The sequence below is a fragment of the Crinia signifera genome, chromosome 3, assembly GCF_055691185.1.
Source record: "Crinia signifera chromosome 3, ASM5569118v1, whole genome shotgun sequence".
NCBI lineage: Eukaryota > Metazoa > Chordata > Amphibia > Anura > Myobatrachidae > Crinia > Crinia signifera.
The window spans coordinates 182,387,243-182,401,632 of NC_139219.1; the positions used below are offsets into that span (position 1 = coordinate 182,387,243).

General features: G+C 44.5%; 1 protein-coding gene and 1 long non-coding RNA gene across 3 annotated transcripts; both read right to left on the reverse strand.

Annotated features, from left to right (window-relative positions):
• Positions 1 to 2,846: 2,846 nt before the first annotated feature.
• LOC146062621 (uncharacterized) lies at positions 2,847 to 5,497 on the reverse strand. Of its 2 annotated transcripts, XR_014471424.1 has the most exons (5): positions 5,263 to 5,497; positions 4,994 to 5,096; positions 4,714 to 4,827; positions 4,164 to 4,267; positions 2,847 to 3,166 (listed from the first exon to the last, which is right to left on the reverse strand). It is a non-coding gene; the product is annotated as an uncharacterized LOC146062621 (long non-coding RNA). The 2 variants fall into 2 exon arrangements; XR_014471425.1 differs by lacking the exons at positions 4,714 to 4,827; positions 4,994 to 5,096; positions 5,263 to 5,497 and adding an exon at positions 4,432 to 4,489.
• Positions 5,498 to 11,326: 5,829 nt separating this feature from the next.
• LOC146064022 (uncharacterized) lies at positions 11,327 to 14,247 on the reverse strand. Its single transcript, XM_083177029.1, has 6 exons — positions 14,159 to 14,247; positions 13,962 to 14,030; positions 13,803 to 13,883; positions 13,574 to 13,717; positions 11,536 to 13,494; positions 11,327 to 11,425 (listed from the first exon to the last, which is right to left on the reverse strand). Exons 2-5 carry the CDS (start codon positions 14,020 to 14,022, stop codon positions 11,543 to 11,545), a joined length of 2,238 nt encoding a protein of 745 aa, XP_083033155.1. The 5' UTR covers positions 14,023 to 14,030; positions 14,159 to 14,247; the 3' UTR covers positions 11,327 to 11,425; positions 11,536 to 11,542.
• Positions 14,248 to 14,390: the final 143 nt, after the last annotated feature.

The following is a 14,390-nucleotide window of genomic DNA, read 5'->3' on the forward strand; positions in this document are numbered from 1 at the left end:
CCCACTTTTTGAAATGAAGCCTTTTCATTGGGTTAGGTTTTTTTCTAACTTCGAAAGACTAACGCCCATTTCAAACACTATAAAAATACCTACATTCAATGTCCTGGATTCATATTTGAAATTTTGGATCAAGTATTCTGTGGTACAGCTACAGCTATTTTTTCTAAGATGGCAGATGAATCTAGACCAGCACCAGCAGCAGCAGCAGCAGCAGCAGCAGCAATAATATCACCAGCACCAGCACCCGAGCCCGAATTTACATTTGTTCCGTCCCGGAGAGGAATGTTACTCAACGTAAACGGCTATCTACTTGCCAAGAATAAGCAGAAGGGAGACGTCGTCTATTGGCACTGCACAGAAAGAACAACAGGCCCTTGTTCAGCCTACGCCAAAACCACGATTGTGGCCGGAGTTCACCAACTTAATAGGCACGGTGAGCATACTCATGCTCCCAGACCGGAGAAGACAATTGTGGCCGTTGCTAAGGCAGCGATAAAGCAACGTGCCAGGGATACCACCGAGGAACCATCACAAATTATCCAAAATGTAACAGCGGATATGCCTTCTACAAGTGCTATGTGTTTGCCCAACCGGGAATCCCTTCGTCAATTAGTAAAAAGGGTAAGGAGGGAAGATTGCCCTGCCGAACCCACCATCCTGGAGGACATTAATGTTCCTCATAATTTGGAATACATCGAGGATACCAAATTTTTGTTAAGGGACAGTACAGTTGGTGATGAAAGGGTACTTTTATTTAGTACAGAAGAGAACTTGCGGAAGCTCCATGAAGCACAGTATTGGGTAATGGACGGAACTTTCAAGACTTGCCCGACATTATTTCGCCAGATCTATTCCATACATGCAATGGTTGGCACACATGAAACATCACAGCGCTTTTTACCGCTTGTTTATGGACTGTTAAGCAGCAAGAATGAGGAATGCTATTTACGATTTTTTGAAGAACTTCAAGAGATTGCAACTGATTTGGGAATGCCATTTTCCCCAACGTATATAATAACGGATTTCGAACTTTCAGCAATCAGAGCTTCAAAGAATGTTTTTCCAAGCAGCACACACAAGTGTTGCCTCTTTCATCTTTCCCAAAACATTTGGAGAAAGATTCAAGCACATGGACTTGCAGGTGATTATGCAAAGGATTATGCACTTGCATTGAAATTAAAGAGCATACAAGCACTTGCTTTTCTACCGGAAGATGACATTCCAGCTGCTTTTGAAGTTTTGAAAGGGGAAATGCCTGCAATTGCTTCCCCCGTGTTAACTTATTTTGAGGAGACATATGTATTGGGACGTCCAAGAGATCGCACACGAAGCCTTACCCGGTCACCACCTCTTTTTCCACCAAAAATATGGTCCATCTATGACTCAATGTTAGCTGGAATACCCCGAACCCAAAATAGGTTGGAGGGTTGGCATCGCAGATGGAACATAATTCTTAGCGAAAAAAAGTTCGGTGTATACAAGCTCATCACGTTTTTACATAAAGAACAGAAAGTCACAGCGAGTTTTATCCAGAAGGTAGTTCTGAATGTTGCAAGAACACCCCCAAGGAGAGACTTGAAAGAACGTGAGGAGGCAATTCAGCGTTGTGTTTCACAGTATGGACATGTCCCTGTACTGGAATATCTTGGTGCCATTGGACATCACTTAGCATTCCCTTAAAGACATTGTTTTTCAAATTTTTTCTACAAGTTTATATGTTTGGATAATTATTTTTCAAGTTAATCTTCATCAAGTTCAAGTTCTAATTTTAAAGTTCTGAAGTTAAAAAGGAAGCCAAGCCATTACAGTGAATTCAAATTTATGGTAAGTAAACGTTCTAATTCATATACTTATACATTACATTTCTCACCTTTAACAATAGTAAAATATGAATGTTTTAAACCCCCCCCCCCCCACTAAGAAAATAATCTGCATTAACTTTTACTATTGTAAAATCCCCAAGTATTCTACTATGATGGTATTGATCCAAACTTAAATATTTGATTTGCAATTGGTCAGTATGATGTATTTAAATAACCTTTTAAGGTGGTATCTATTTACCCTTAAATGTATATATTTTTTAATTTGGACAACTGTATTTAAATTAGTTAGAATCTGTTTGTAGTTTTTATGTTCTTTACCAATCTAGATTTTCCAAATTCTATCATCAGTCAGTGGGTTACCGTACAACTGTTAAACCACACTTCGGTAGACAGTCAACATGGGAAAAGGTAGACATGGGCCAAGGTCGAAATTATTGTATGTCGACATGTGTTTTTTAAAGCCAAATGTCGACATGTACACAGTTGGAGTTGCACCACAGCCCCTGCAATTGCTTTCTATGATTCGGACACGGTGCATCGTTACACTCGGCACACTTTGATTCTCCCGCCACGCCATAGTGGATGGTAGGGCATAAAATACCGCCTGTAGGCACAAAAAACCTATGTCGACCTAATGACTGGCGGCCTAAAACCATGTCCACCTTTAACCCGGTCGACCTTCAGTGGTCTCCCTAATGATTGTCCACCTAAGTGTTGTCTAATAATGATATATAGATGCAGGAAACTGTCATCTATATATCATTGAGTAATGACTACACCTGTGCAGCAACCATCTGGTCTGGAAACAAAACTATTGTTAGCTTTCGATTCATATACTTGGCTAACCCTGATCTATGTAATGACAGTACACCTTAATATATAGAGAAAGTAAATCACACAGTGTACAATAATCATAATCCCAAAAATTTTTATATAGTTAATATTAACTTAATAACCCACTTTTTTACATTATATATCTCATATCAATCACTTACAATAATCAAAAATATACCCAGACACATGTAAATTGATAGAATTGCTTTTTATTATATTACATTTATATCAAATATGGGTGCAATTTTATTATATTCAAGTCATTTGAAATCAATTATGGCATCTTTGTTGTGTAACCTTTAACCATAAACCGCTAAAGACATACATATTTATAAACATTGTTTCATTCTCATTAATGTGAGACATGCAGAATAAGTACTCGCTATATAACAAAGTGTTAATAATAATAATAATAATAATTATGGTTCGGCATTTGCTTTCAAAACTATATTCAATCATTTTTTGGCATCATGTATTTCATATACTTCATTTCTTCTGTAATGTATGAGCTGCAAAACAAAAGAGAAAGTAAATTACTGCTTAACTTGTGCATTAATACTTGATGGTTCTTGTCCCAAATTTCTACACGCATATATAAATGGTACGTCTGAGGACCAATCTTTCAGGCAGTTTTCTTTGTGATAGTCCCTTACAGATGGGTGGTTTACTCATGTTTATTTGCAAGACTGCGAATTCGCAGCCTTGCGAGTCCACCAAACCCCGCCCGGCGAAAGCCCCCCCCCCCTTAAACTGAGTCTTCATCCGATCAGCTGTGAATTTACATTTTGCATAGACATCAATTCGTATGGCTCGGGTAACCACCTACATCTTTCGATGGTCACCGACTATCGAATGATGTTTAGCGTGCACGCATATAGAAGTGACTTCAGTTACTTACATTTGTGTGCACACTGGCGTGGATATAGGCGGGCAGCTGACACAGTGATGTCAGCTACCCGCCCCCCACACCCGCATCACTGCCTCATTACCATGAGAACACCCATGCCCCCGCCCATCTCCTACCCCCCCCCCCAGGGTGCGTGCACGCATCATACGCCTGCACATGCGCAGATACCCACAGACGACTATCATTGATAATGCGTGTGAATGCACGCAGTACCATATTGATCTGAAGGCCCATTATCCTGTCTGGCACTAGACACACCACTGTATTTTAACACTGGTTTTAAAAATTAACATTAATTCCCTTATTCAGATCTGATTTGAGTGTTTTGGAAATGCCATCTAAATTTTAGATTAAAAATAATGCAATCAGCATTTACCCTGCACAGAAACAAAACACCAATATAAATTTATACATGTTACATATGCCCCACGGCACTGCACATGCTTTTACCCATTTTTGGAAAAATATTGTACTTTGATCAGATCTGAATAAGGCCCTAAATGTGCTCACATTGACATTGCTAAATAAATAAATATATATGTGTGTTTTTTTTAAATACAACAAAGAAAAAAAAATTATAGGAAGTAAATCAAACTTACCCAATGTGTCATCCTTTGATAGCCCTATGCCAGCCTCCTCATTGTCTTCTCTTCCCAGGCTGGACCCTTGCACGCTTCTGTGCCGACGTCTTCTCCTGTTTCCTCTGGATTTGTCGTGATGGACGTGAAGCAAAAGGAAAAAAAAACAAGTAAGTTCATATCTACTCCTGCCAGGTTCTCTTCTACCTCTGACCCTCTATACTTGCCAAGCCCCCTTTCCTACAAAAAGTGTACCCTCTTTGCTTGTGTGTTGATGCAACAAACTTACCCGATTCAGCTCCCTTGATAGCCCTACGCCAGCCTCCTCATTGTCTTCTCTTCCCAGGCTGGACCCTTGCACGCTTCTGTTCCGACGTCTTCTCCTGTTCCCTCTGGATGGTCTTGGCTTGAAGGATGCAACCCCCCCAACAAAATCTAAGTTATTTATGGGCACTATAGTATCTTGTTTAAAAATTTGTCCCTGTTACCATCTATTTTTACCTTTCCCTAACTCCCCCTTTCCTACAAAAAGTGTACCCTCTTTGCTTGTGTGTTGATGCAACAAACTTACCCGATTCAGCTCCCTTGATAGCCCTATGCCAGCCTCCTCATTTTCTTCTCTTCCCAGGCTGGACCCAGGCTGGACCCTTGCACGCTTCTGTGCCGACGTCTTCTCCTGTTCCCTCTGGATTTGTCGTGATGGACGTGAAGCAAAAGGAAAAAAAAACAAAAGTAAGTTCATATCTACTCCTGCCAGGTTCTCATCTACCTCTGACCCTCTATACTTGCCAAGCCACCTTTCCTACAAAAAGTGTACCCTCTTTGCTTGTGTGTTGATGCAACAAACTTACCCGATTCCGCTCCCTTGATAGCCCTATGCCAGCCTCCTTATTGTCTTCTCTTCCCAGGCTGGACCCTTGCACGCTTCTGTGCCAACGTCTTCTCCTGTTCCCTCTGGATTTGTCGTGATGGACGTGAAGCAAAAGGAAAAAAAAACAAAAGTAAGTTCATATCTACTCCTGCCAGGTTCTCTTCTACCTCTGACCCTCTATACTTGCCAAGCCCCCTTTCCTACAAAAAGTGTACCCTCTTTGCTTGTGTGTTGATGCAACAAACTTACCCGATTCAGCTCCCTTGATAGCCCTATGCCAGCCTCCTCATTGTCTTCTCTTCCCAGGCTGGACCCTTGCACGCTTCTGTGCCGACGTCTTCTCCTGTTCCCTCTGGATGGTCTTGGCTTGAAGGATGCAACCCCCCCAAACAAAATCTAAGTTATTTATGGGCACTATAGTATCTTGTTTAAAAATTTGTCCCTGTTACCATCTCTTTTTACCTTTCCCTAACTCCCCCTTTCCTACAAAAAGTGTACCCTCTTTGCTTGTGTGTTGATGCAACAAACTTACCCGATTCAGCTCCCTTGATAGCCCTATGCCAGCCTCCTCATTTTCTTCTCTTCCCAGGCTGGACCCAGGCTGGACCCTTGCACGCTTCTGTGCCGACGTCTTCTCCTGTTCCCTCTGGATTTGTCGTGATGGACGTGAAGCAAAAGGAAAAAAAAACAAAAGTAAGTTCATATCTACTCCTGCCAGGTTCTCATCTACCTCTGACCCTCTATACTTGCCAAGCCCCCTTTCCTACAAAAAGTGTACCCTTTTTTCTTGTGTGTTGATGCAACAAACTTACCCGATTCAGCTCCCTTGATAGCCCTATGCCAGCCTCCTTATTGTCTTCTCTTCCCAGGCTGGACCCTTGCACGCTTCTGTGCCAACGTCTTCTCCTGTTCCCTCTGGATGGTCTTGGCTTGAAGGATGCAACCCCCCCAAACAAAATCTAAGTTATTTATGGGCACTATAGTATCTTGTTTAAAAATTTGTCCCTGTTACCATCTCTTTTTACCTTTCCCTAACTCCCCCTTTCCTACAAAAAGTGTACCCTCTTTGCTTGTGTGTTGATGCAACAAACTTACCCGATTCAGCTCCCTTGATAGCCCTATGCCAGCCTCCTCATTTTCTTCTCTTCCCAGGCTGGACCCAGGCTGGACCCTTGCACGCTTCTGTGCCGACGTCTTCTCCTGTTCCCTCTGGATTTGTCGTGATGGACGTGAAGCAAAAGGAAAAAAAAACAAAAGTAAGTTCATATCTACTCCTGCCAGGTTCTCTTCTACCTCTGACCCTCTATACTTGCCAAGCCCCCTTTCCTACAAAAAGTGTACCCTTTTTGCTTGTGTGTTGATGCAACAAACTTACCCGATTCAGCTCCCTTGATAGCCCTATGCCAGCCTCCTTATTGTCTTCTCTTCCCAGGCTGGACCCTTGCACGCTTCTGTGCCGACGTCTTCTCCTGTTCCCTCTGGATTTGTCGTGATGGACGTGAAGCAAAAGGAAAAAAAAACAAAAGTAAGTTCATATCTACTCCTGCCAGGTTCTCATCTACCTCTGACCCTCTATACTTGCCAAGCCACCTTTCCTACAAAAAGTGTACCCTCTTTGCTTGTGTGTTGATGCAACAAACTTACCCGATTCAGCTCCCTTGATAGCCCTATGCCAGCCTCCTTATTGTCTTCTCTTCCCAGGCTGGACCCTTGCACGCTTCTGTGCCAACGTCTTCTCCTGTTCCCTCTGGATGGTCTTGGCTTGAAGGATGCAACCCCCCCAAACAAAATCTAAGTTATTTATGGGCACTATAGTATCTTGTTTAAAAATTTGTCCCTGTTACCATCTCTTTTTACCTTTCCCTAACTCCCCCTTTTCTACAAAAAGTGTACCCTCTTTGCTTGTGTGTTGATGCAACAAACTTACCCGATTCAGCTCCCTTGATAGCCCTATGCCAGCCTCCTCATTTTCTTCTCTTCCCAGGCTGGACCCAGGCTGGACCCTTGCACGCTTCTGTGCCGACGTCTTCTCCTGTTCCCTCTGGATTTGTCGTGATGGACGTGAAGCAAAAGGAAAAAAAAACAAAAGTAAGTTCATATCTACTCCTGCCAGGTTCTCTTCTACCTCTGACCCTCTATACTTGCCAAGCCCCCTTTCCTACAAAAAGTGTACCCTTTTTGCTTGTGTGTTGATGCAACAAACTTACCCGATTCAGCTCCCTTGATAGCCCTATGCCAGCCTCCTTATTGTCTTCTCTTCCCAGGCTGGACCCTTGCACGCTTCTGTGCCAACGTCTTCTCCTGTTCCCTCTGGATTTGTCGTGATGGACGTGAAGCAAAAGGAAAAAAAAACAAAAGTAAGTTCATATCTACTCCTGCCAGGTTCTCATCTACCTCTGACCCTCTATACTTGCCAAGCCACCTTTCCTACAAAAAGTGTACCCTCTTTGCTTGTGTGTTGATGCAACAAACTTACCCGATTCAGCTCCCTTGATAGCCCTATGCCAGCCTCCTTATTGTCTTCTCTTCCCAGGCTGGACCCTTGCACGCTTCTGTGCCAACGTCTTCTCCTGTTCCCTCTGGATGGTCTTGGCTTGAAGGATGCAACCCCCCCAAACAAAATCTAAGTTATTTATGGGCACTATAGTATCTTGTTTAAAAATTTGTCCCTGTTACCATCTCTTTTTACCTTTCCCTAACTCCCCCTTTCCTACAAAAAGTGTACCCTCTTTGCTTGTGTGTTGATGCAACAAACTTACCCGATTCAGCTCCCTTGATAGCCCTATGCCAGCCTCCTCATTTTCTTCTCTTCCCAGGCTGGACCCAGGCTGGACCCTTGCACGCTTCTGTGCCGACGTCTTCTCCTGTTCCCTCTGGATTTGTCGTGATGGACGTGAAGCAAAAGGAAAAAAAAACAAAAGTAAGTTCATATCTACTCCTGCCAGGTTCTCTTCTACCTCTGACCCTCTATACTTGCCAAGCCCCCTTTCCTACAAAAAGTGTACCCTTTTTGCTTGTGTGTTGATGCAACAAACTTACCCGATTCAGCTCCCTTGATAGCCCTATGCCAGCCTCCTTATTGTCTTCTCTTCCCAGGCTGGACCCTTGCACGCTTCTGTGCCAACGTCTTCTCCTGTTCCCTCTGGATTTGTCGTGATGGACGTGAAGCAAAAGGAAAAAAAAACAAAAGTAAGTTCATATCTACTCCTGCCAGGTTCTCATCTACCTCTGACCCTCTATACTTGCCAAGCCACCTTTCCTACAAAAAGTGTACCCTCTTTGCTTGTGTGTTGATGCAACAAACTTACCCGATTCAGCTCCCTTGATAGCCCTATGCCAGCCTCCTTATTGTCTTCTCTTCCCAGGCTGGACCCTTGCACGCTTCTGTGCCAACGTCTTCTCCTGTTCCCTCTGGATGGTCTTGGCTTGAAGGATGCAACCCCCCCAAACAAAATCTAAGTTATTTATGGGCACTATAGTATCTTGTTTAAAAATTTGTCCCTGTTACCATCTCTTTTTACCTTTCCCTAACTCCCCCTTTCCTACAAAAAGTGTACCCTCTTTGCTTGTGTGTTGATGCAACAAACTTACCCGATTCAGCTCCCTTGATAGCCCTATGCCAGCCTCCTCATTTTCTTCTCTTCCCAGGCTGGACCCAGGCTGGACCCTTGCACGCTTCTGTGCCGACGTCTTCTCCTGTTCCCTCTGGATTTGTCGTGATGGACGTGAAGCAAAAGGAAAAAAAAACAAAAGTAAGTTCATATCTACTCCTGCCAGGTTCTCTTCTACCTCTGACCCTCTATACTTGCCAAGCCCCCTTTCCTACAAAAAGTGTACCCTTTTTGCTTGTGTGTTGATGCAACAAACTTACCCGATTCAGCTCCCTTGATAGCCCTATGCCAGCCTCCTTATTGTCTTCTCTTCCCAGGCTGGACCCTTGCACGCTTCTGTGCCGACGTCTTCTCCTGTTCCCTCTGGTTTTGTCGTGATGGACGTGAAGCAAAAGGAAAAAAAAACAAAAGTAAGTTCATATCTACTCCTGCCAGGTTCTCTGACGAATCTCTAACCCTGCGAAGAAAGCATGAGGCAACTTACCCTCTGCCGCAGCACTGGAAAGCCTTATGACAGCCCGTCGTCTCTTTGCAGACTGGACCCCTTGGTGCTTGACGAATCTTCAGTGTGGCAGAGGTGCAGAGCCTTCTTGGACGTTATTTCTGAAAGAAAGTGTGAGTTATTGACTAAAGTTTTCAACCCTCTGCTATCTGTCCCTTACCCTACATCACTCTAACCCTGCGAAGAAAGCATGAGGCAACTTACCCTCTGCCGCAGCACTGGAAAGCCTTATGACAGCCCGTCGTCTCTTTGCAGACTGGACCCCTTGGTGCTTGACGAATCTTCAGTGTGGCAGAGGTGCAGAGCCTTCTTGGACGTTATATCTGAAAGAAAGTGTGAGTTATTGACTAAAGTTTTCAACCCTCTGCTATCTGTCCCTTACCCTACATCACTCTAACCCTGCGAAGAAAGCATGAGGCAACTTACCCTCTGCCGCAGCACTGGAAAGCCTTATGACAGCCCGTCGTCTCTTTGCAGACTGGACCCCTTGATGCTTGACGAATCTTCAGTGTGGCAGAGGTGCAGAGCCTTCTTGGACGTTATTTCTGAAAGAAAGTGTGAGTTATTGACTAAAGTTTTCAACCCTCTGCTATCTGTCCCTTACCCTACATCACTCTAACCCTGCGAAGAAAGCATGAGGCAACTTACCCTCTGCCGCAGCACTGGAAAGCCTTATGACAGCCCGTCGTCTCTTTGCAGACTGGACCCCTTGGTGCTTGACGAATCTTCAGTGTGGCAGAGGTGCAGAGCCTTCTTGGACGTTATATCTGAAAGAAAGTGTGAGTTATTGACTAAAGTTTTCAACCCTCTGCTATCTGTCCCTTACCCTACATCACTCTAACCCTGCGAAGAAAGCATGAGGCAACTTACCCTCTGCCGCAGCACTGGAAAGCCTTATGACAGCCCGTCGTCTCTTTGCAGACTGGACCCCTTGGTGCTTGACGAATCTTCAGTGTGGCAGAGGTGCAGAGCCTTCTTGGACGTTATATCTGAAAGAAAGTGTGAGTTATTGACTAAAGTTTTCAACCCTCTGCTATCTGTCCCTTACCCTACATCACTCTAACCCTGCGAAGAAAGCATGAGGCAACTTACCCTCTGCCGCAGCACTGGAAAGCCTTATGACAGCCCGTCGTCTCTTTGCAGACTGGACCCCTTGGTGCTTGACGAATCTTCAGTGTGGCAGAGGTGCAGAGCCTTCTTGGACGTTATATCTGAAAGAAAGTGTGAGTTATTGACTAAAGTTTTCAACCCTCTGCTATCTGTCCCTTACCCTACATCACTCTAACCCTGCGAAGAAAGCATGAGGCAACTTACCCTCTGCCGCAGCACTGGAAAGCCTTATGACAGCCCGTCGTCTCTTTGCAGACTGGACCCCTTGGTGCTTGACGAATCTTCAGTGTGGCAGAGGTGCAGAGCCTTCTTGGACGTTATATCTGAAAGAAAGTGTGAGTTATTGACTAAAGTTTTCAACCCTCTGCTATCTGTCCCTTACCCTACATCACTCTAACCCTGCGAAGAAAGCATGAGGCAACTTACCCTCTGCCGCAGCACTGGAAAGCCTTATGACAGCCCGTCGTCTCTTTGCAGACTGGACCCCTTGGTGCTTGACGAATCTTCAGTGTGGCAGAGGTGCAGAGCCTTCTTGGACGTTATATCTGAAAGAAAGTGTGAGTTATTGACTAAAGTTTTCAACCCTCTGCTATCTGTCCCTTACCCTACATCACTCTAACCCTGCGAAGAAAGCATGAGGCAACTTACCCTCTGCCGCAGCACTGGAAAGCCTTATGACAGCCCGTCGTCTCTTTGCAGACTGGACCCCTTGGTGCTTGACGAATCTTCAGTGTGGCAGAGGTGCAGAGCCTTCTTGGACGTTATTTCTGAAAGAAAGTGTGAGTTATTGACTAAAGTTTTCAACCCTCTGCTATCTGTCCCTTACCCTACATCACTCTAACCCTGCGAAGAAAGCATGAGGCAACTTACCCTCTGCCGCAGCACTGGAAAGCCTTATGACAGCCCGTCGTCTTTGCAGACTGGACCCCTTGGTGCTTGACGAATCTTCAGTGTGGCAGAGGTGCAGAGCCTTCTTGGACGTTATATCTGAAAGAAAGTGTGAGTTATTGACTAAAGTTTTCAACCCTCTGCTATCTGTCCCTTACCCTACATCACTCTAACCCTGCGAAGAAAGCATGAGGCAACTTACCCTCTGCCGCAGCACTGGAAAGCCTTATGACAGCCCGTCGTCTCTTTGCAGACTGGACCCCTTGATGCTTGATAGTGTGGCAGCCTTCTGTTGTAGTGCCTTGATGGAAAACAAAGTTATTTTCAAATGGAAATAAAATCATCATGCATAAGCATTATTCAACAGATTTATTTAACATACAAAAGTAAATAAAATATAATTAAAGTTACCTTTAGGTTAGGCTTGGTCATCTTTTTCTTTTTCAGGGTCCACCTTTGGGGCTCTGCCCTCCTGGTCCACCTTTGGGGCTCTGCCCTCCTGGTCCACCTTTGGGGCTCTGCCCTCCTGGTCCACCTTTGGGGCTCTGCCCTCCTGGTCCACCTTTGGGGCTCTGCCCTCCTGGTCCACCTTTGGGGCTCTGCCCTCCTGGTCCACCTTTGGGGCTCTGCCCTCCTGGTCCACCTTTGGTTCTCTGGCCTGCTTCACCACCTTTGGTTCTCTGGCCTGCTTCACCACCTTTGGTTCTTTGGCCTGCTTCACCTCCTTTGGTTCTCTGGCCTGCTTCACCTCCTTTGGTTCTCTGGCCTGCTTCACCTCCTTTGGTTCTCTGGCCTGCTTCACCTCCTTTGGTTCTCTGGCCTGCTTCACCTCCTTTGGTTCTCTGGCCTGCTTCACCTCCTTTGGTTCTCTGGCCTGCTTCACCTCCTTTGGTTCTCTGACCACCTTGACCTTTGGAGCTTTGAGCGCCTGCTCCTTCAGCTGTTCTGTCTCTTTCTTGTCATACACCACTCTCCAATGAAGCTCCTCCTGTGCTGTGCCAGCCTTTGTCCTTTTTTGTCTTCCTGCCTTGCCCTCCTTTATGGCTCTAACCACCTTTTCCTTTGTTCCTCTGACAACCTTGTGCTCCTTACTTCCTGTGGCCATATGCTGCTTCTTTAAACTTGCCCGGTTTTGTTGTTCTGTCGTCAACATGTCTGTCAGGCGCATGCTTGCCGGTGTCTCCTGTTGTGCCGTGTCTTTCTGCTCCTTCTGCTGGCCTTTGTTCTGGTTTCCTTTAACCACTCCCCAAGAATGCTCCTCCTTGGCTCCGTCAGCCTTCTCATTTGCCATTCTTGCAGCAATGACCTCCTTTGTGGATCTGAGAACCTTGTCCTTTGGTCCTTTGAACACCTGCTGCTCCTCACTTCCTGTGGCAACATGCTGCTGCTGTTCTTTTTGCCGTGCTGTAATCAGCATCTCCATCAGGCACAAGCTCGCCTGCGTTTCCTGTTGGCCCATGTCCGCCTGCTTCTTCTGCTGGGTTATGTCTGCCTCTCTCTCGCTTTGTACTCTCTCCTCATTTTCCTTCGCTGCTCTGTTCCACATTTCTTGTGTTAATCGATCAAAGTTCTCCTTCTCTGCTCTGGTACGCTCAGTCTCCTCGGCTCTGACCCGCTCCGCCTCCTTGGCTCTGGCACGCTCAGCCTCTTCGGCTCTGGCACGCTCAGCCTCCTGTTGTTCTCTTTTGAGCCGCTCCTCCGCCGCTACATCTTCCCGTACCAGATCAAGTGCTCTATCCCAAACACGGCGGTCATGTGTTAGGGACTGCATCAACTGTCCTTGTGGTCTAGCCTGCTCCATTTGATCCCGTCTTTGATGGCTTTGGTATGCCCTTTCAGCTTCCTCTTGTCGAGCATACCAACCAGGATCAATCAATGATGTTGATGGTGAAGTTTGTCGGAGTCCACGAACTTGTGCGGCTGAAGATCTTTCTTCTGTCATCAGCTGAAGGCTTGTACAGATCATGCTGCTATTGGCATTGCACTGCTGCTGCCACATAAGCATGCACTGTAGAATCTGTTCCATGTGTTGACATTGCACTGAATGGTTGGCCTGGAAGTCAGTCAGTTGTGTACTCATTTGTTGCAGAGTCACCTGTCCTTCCCTCTCTTGGTTCTGTGTTGTGGTCATGTTATCAATCTTCTGCTGCATTGTCTGTACATGTCCAGCCAGAGATACATTTGATGCCACAAGTTCATCAAAGTATCGACCAATCGATATCATTGCCTCTGTTTGTTGACTGATGGTTGCATTCATCTGATTGATGCTCTGTTCCATCTTGTCAAAACGACTTGCATTCCTTTCAGCATCTTCAGCTCTTCTTTCCTCCAATTGCCTCAAAGCCTCCAGAATGGCAGTTTGATGTGAATCTATAATACAAAAATCAGTTTAGTTTTTTATGTAATATTCATTTTTCCATCAAACATATTCACAAATTTGAATTCTAACCTTGTTGTGCAGATTCCGGTATTTTATGTGAAACATGCTGTTCCTCAAGAGTTTGGCTCTGTGTTTCAGCTTCCTGTTGCATTGTAACGTCTTGCAACGATGTTTGAAGCAGAGGGACACTTTCCATTTCCTCCATTAGTGTTGCTATAATTGAAAAATACCAAAATAATTTGATAATGTTTGTAATATTTGTAATGAAAAGGTTAATTTATTTTTGACCATGGCTTACCAGGCAGCTCACCGGTTGGTGCTGTGGTTTCTTTCTGAAATGCTCCAAAAGAAACCCTTCTCTTGACCTTTTCAACAGCAGCTGTAATATTCAAACATAAACTAATGGTACGTTTGTCATTTTTAAAGTAAAACATTTATTAAAAATCACATTCCTCACCTGTTTGTTCTGTTTTTGACGTATTCTGCGATGTTATTTCCTTTGCTGTCTTTGAATGCATTGGTGATTCTTATAAAAATAAAAAAAAAATCATTTCAGACTTTGTTAATATTTAAGTAATAACCACAAATATTTTGGCTTTCAAATGGTACTTCCTAAATGTTAGAACTACATAAATGAACAATTGCATTCCTCACTTGTGTGCGAAGTTTTTGTCTTCTTCAGCGGCGTGATCTCCTTTTCCGTCTGGCGATCTTCAGGTGTTGAATCAGCTGGTGATCCTTTTTTGGAAAAAAGGTAAACATTACTTAAACAACTATTCTATAATAAGCACTAACATTTCATCTATAATAAGCACTAACATTTCAGTCCTTTCAAATATTACTTCCTAAATGAAAATGTTAGTACTACATAAATGAACAATTGCAT